The sequence below is a fragment of the Anopheles darlingi genome, chromosome X, assembly GCF_943734745.1.
Source record: "Anopheles darlingi chromosome X, idAnoDarlMG_H_01, whole genome shotgun sequence".
In the NCBI taxonomy this organism is placed as follows: domain Eukaryota; kingdom Metazoa; phylum Arthropoda; class Insecta; order Diptera; family Culicidae; genus Anopheles; species Anopheles darlingi.
In genome coordinates this window covers 8,950,418-8,952,917 of record NC_064873.1, presented here as the reverse complement: position 1 = coordinate 8,952,917, position 2,500 = coordinate 8,950,418, and the positions used below count along the sequence as shown (strand labels likewise).

The 2,500-nt window shown below is 58.8% G+C and overlaps 1 protein-coding gene across 1 annotated transcript in view; it reads right to left on the bottom strand.

Moving 5' to 3' along the window:
• LOC125959375 (sex determination protein fruitless-like) overlaps positions 1 to 2,500 on the bottom strand; it is a 17,722-nt gene that overhangs the window by 13,340 nt on the left and 1,882 nt on the right. Inside the window, exon 6 of the mRNA XM_049692199.1 lies at positions 102 to 1,817. Coding sequence (XP_049548156.1) covers positions 102 to 1,817 — 1,716 coding nt within the window. The remainder of the gene's footprint in view (positions 1 to 101; positions 1,818 to 2,500) is intronic.

Below are 2,500 nucleotides of genomic sequence, written 5' to 3'. Positions count from 1 at the left end.
TAGGCACTTATGGGTAATATGGGTAATCGCTCTCCGCCCATGCTACCCTTTCGCGGCATCATCTCACGCGATGCCACCTCCTCCCCTCACTCATCACGCACTCGCTTCCTTTCGCTTCCATCCACTTTCTTCTCCTGCTGCTCCTGCGGCTGTGCCATCGCGTCCGACGGCTGGCGTCGTTCCGCCGCATCCATCCTCACGAGCGACTGTGGCTGCGACGGCGACGGCGAAGGCGTCGACGAGGGCGATGCAGGTGGTGGCATTGATAGGTCCGGGCCGCCCTCGGTTGCTTCGCGCTCGCGGCACAACCGATGCGCCTTGCACTTATCGTGATGGTTTACGATCTCCAGGCGGAAGTTGCAGTTCCCTTCAGCAAAGGACGTCCGGATGTCCGGTATGTCGTTGCACCACTTGCGGCAGTACTTGCAGTACATGCTGTTCCGCGTCGCGTCGTACTGTAGCCACTCGAACTGGTACAGCCAGTGCGAGCGAAAACGTCCACCTTTGCGCGCCCCCGTAGCCACGCGCTCCGTTCGGCTGGCGCCGACGCCGCCAGCAGCAGCAGCAGTCGCGGTAGTAGCAGTAGAAATAGATGTCCCAGCCGAGAAGGAAGAGGAGGAGGATGAGGGGGAGGGCTGCGCGAGGGGGTGCAAGGACGACTTCGATTCAAGCCGACGCGGTTGGCTTGTGGTGCGGCGCGATGCAGACGGTACCGGTGCAGAGGGCGACGAAAGAGTGCCACCACCCTTGGACGCTAAGGCGCTCGATTTGCGTAAACCCTCTTCCGCCTCCATCGCGTTGCTGAGCGTGGTCCGCAGTGCATCCACGACGGCAAGCATGGAGTCCCGGGATGTCGGCACTAGGTGACTAGGGCTGTCACCGTCATCACTAGGGCCGGTGGCACTAACACCAATAACACCACCACCACTACCACCACTACTACCGCCAGCACTGGGTACTGCTGAGCAGCCACGCAGAGCCAAACGGCTCTGCTGCAGGTACCGCTCGAAGCTGGACTGATGCTGACTAGCAGCACCGCTTCCGTCACCACCGCTGACAAGGGACCAGTCAGCCGTCAGCGATGCCAGAGCGGCGGCGGCCGCAGCAGCAGCAGCAACAGCACTCGTTGCCGCAGCAGAAGTAGACATAGTAGTCGTAGTAGCAGTAGCAGTAGTAGTAGTAGTGGTACTGGCCGTGATCAACGAGCTCAATGCAGCGTCCTGGCCGCCTGCGCCTCTGCCTCCACTTCTTCCTTTTTCTTCTTCCTCTTTTCCTGCTCTATCTCCTGCTCCTACTCTTTCGCCTACCGTTCCACCACCCCTGCTCCTTCCTCTCCTTCCACCATCGCCACCACTGACGTTCGCCACCTGCACTTCCTTCTCATCGTCGTCGACGCTGCCACCGCCGCCACACGCATCACGACCACGACCACCGTCGCCAGCGGCATCGCCCGTTGCACCCTGTGCCACCGCCACTGCCTCCCCTTCCTCCATGGCTTCCTCCTTCGTCCCCTCGTCCACCAACGGTTCGTCGTCTGCCTCGAGCGAGCGAGGCGGGCGAGGCTGCCGTTGAGCGGACGAGGTGTGCGGTAAGCAAGAGGAAGAAGAAATGGAGTAGGGGGTGGAGGAGGTGGTGGAGGAGGAGCGAGATGCGCGTGGCAGTGGTGATGGTGCCGAGCGGTTGGCGGTGGCATGGTGACGGTTCGGCGGCACGACGCTGGACGTTGCCGCGGCCACCGGTGAAGCCGACGGTAAGTGGGTGGCTGACGTGCTCGGTGCCGAAGCTGCCGGTGCCGAATCGTCTCCCCAAACAAGTCGCTGTCGAACAATAAGGAAGGGAAGCAGGAATCAGTGCATGTGTCAGTGCAGTGGAGTACAGGGAAGGCGAGGCGTGGGGCTAGCAGAGGAGACGGGGGGTAGAGAGAGAGAGAGGGGACGCAAAAGGGAAGAGCGGCAGATATCATTTGCCAGAGACCCCTTGACGGAACGGAGGCAGACAAACGAACAGACAAATAGATATATACACACAGACAGACAGGCAGACAGACAAATAGGCAGACAGACTAGCAATGGACCACATCATCAGACCGGAGAGATATTGGAATCGATAATGCCGATCACAGAACCGATCTATGCTGATCACTGCTCGGGTAGAACCACGGACTTATGCTCTCTCTCTCTCTCTACGGTGGAGAGCAAATCGTCTCCATTCCCCACCCCAAAATCCACCTTTACAAAGCAGAACTGGAGCTTCATACCCCGGAATTCAGATTCAACTGACATTGTGGTCAGCTCCGCATTACAGATCGCTCCAGCTCCTTCTCTCTCTCTCTCTCTCTCTCTCTCTCTCTCTCTCTCTCTCTCTCTCTCTCTCTATCTCTCTCTCTCTCTCTCTCACTCTCTCTCTTTATATCTCCTTCTCCTTCTCTCTTTTTGTCTATCTATTTCTCTCTCTCTCTGTTCTTCCCTCCCCTCAACCCCCTAATTCTCTTCGCTCCCTT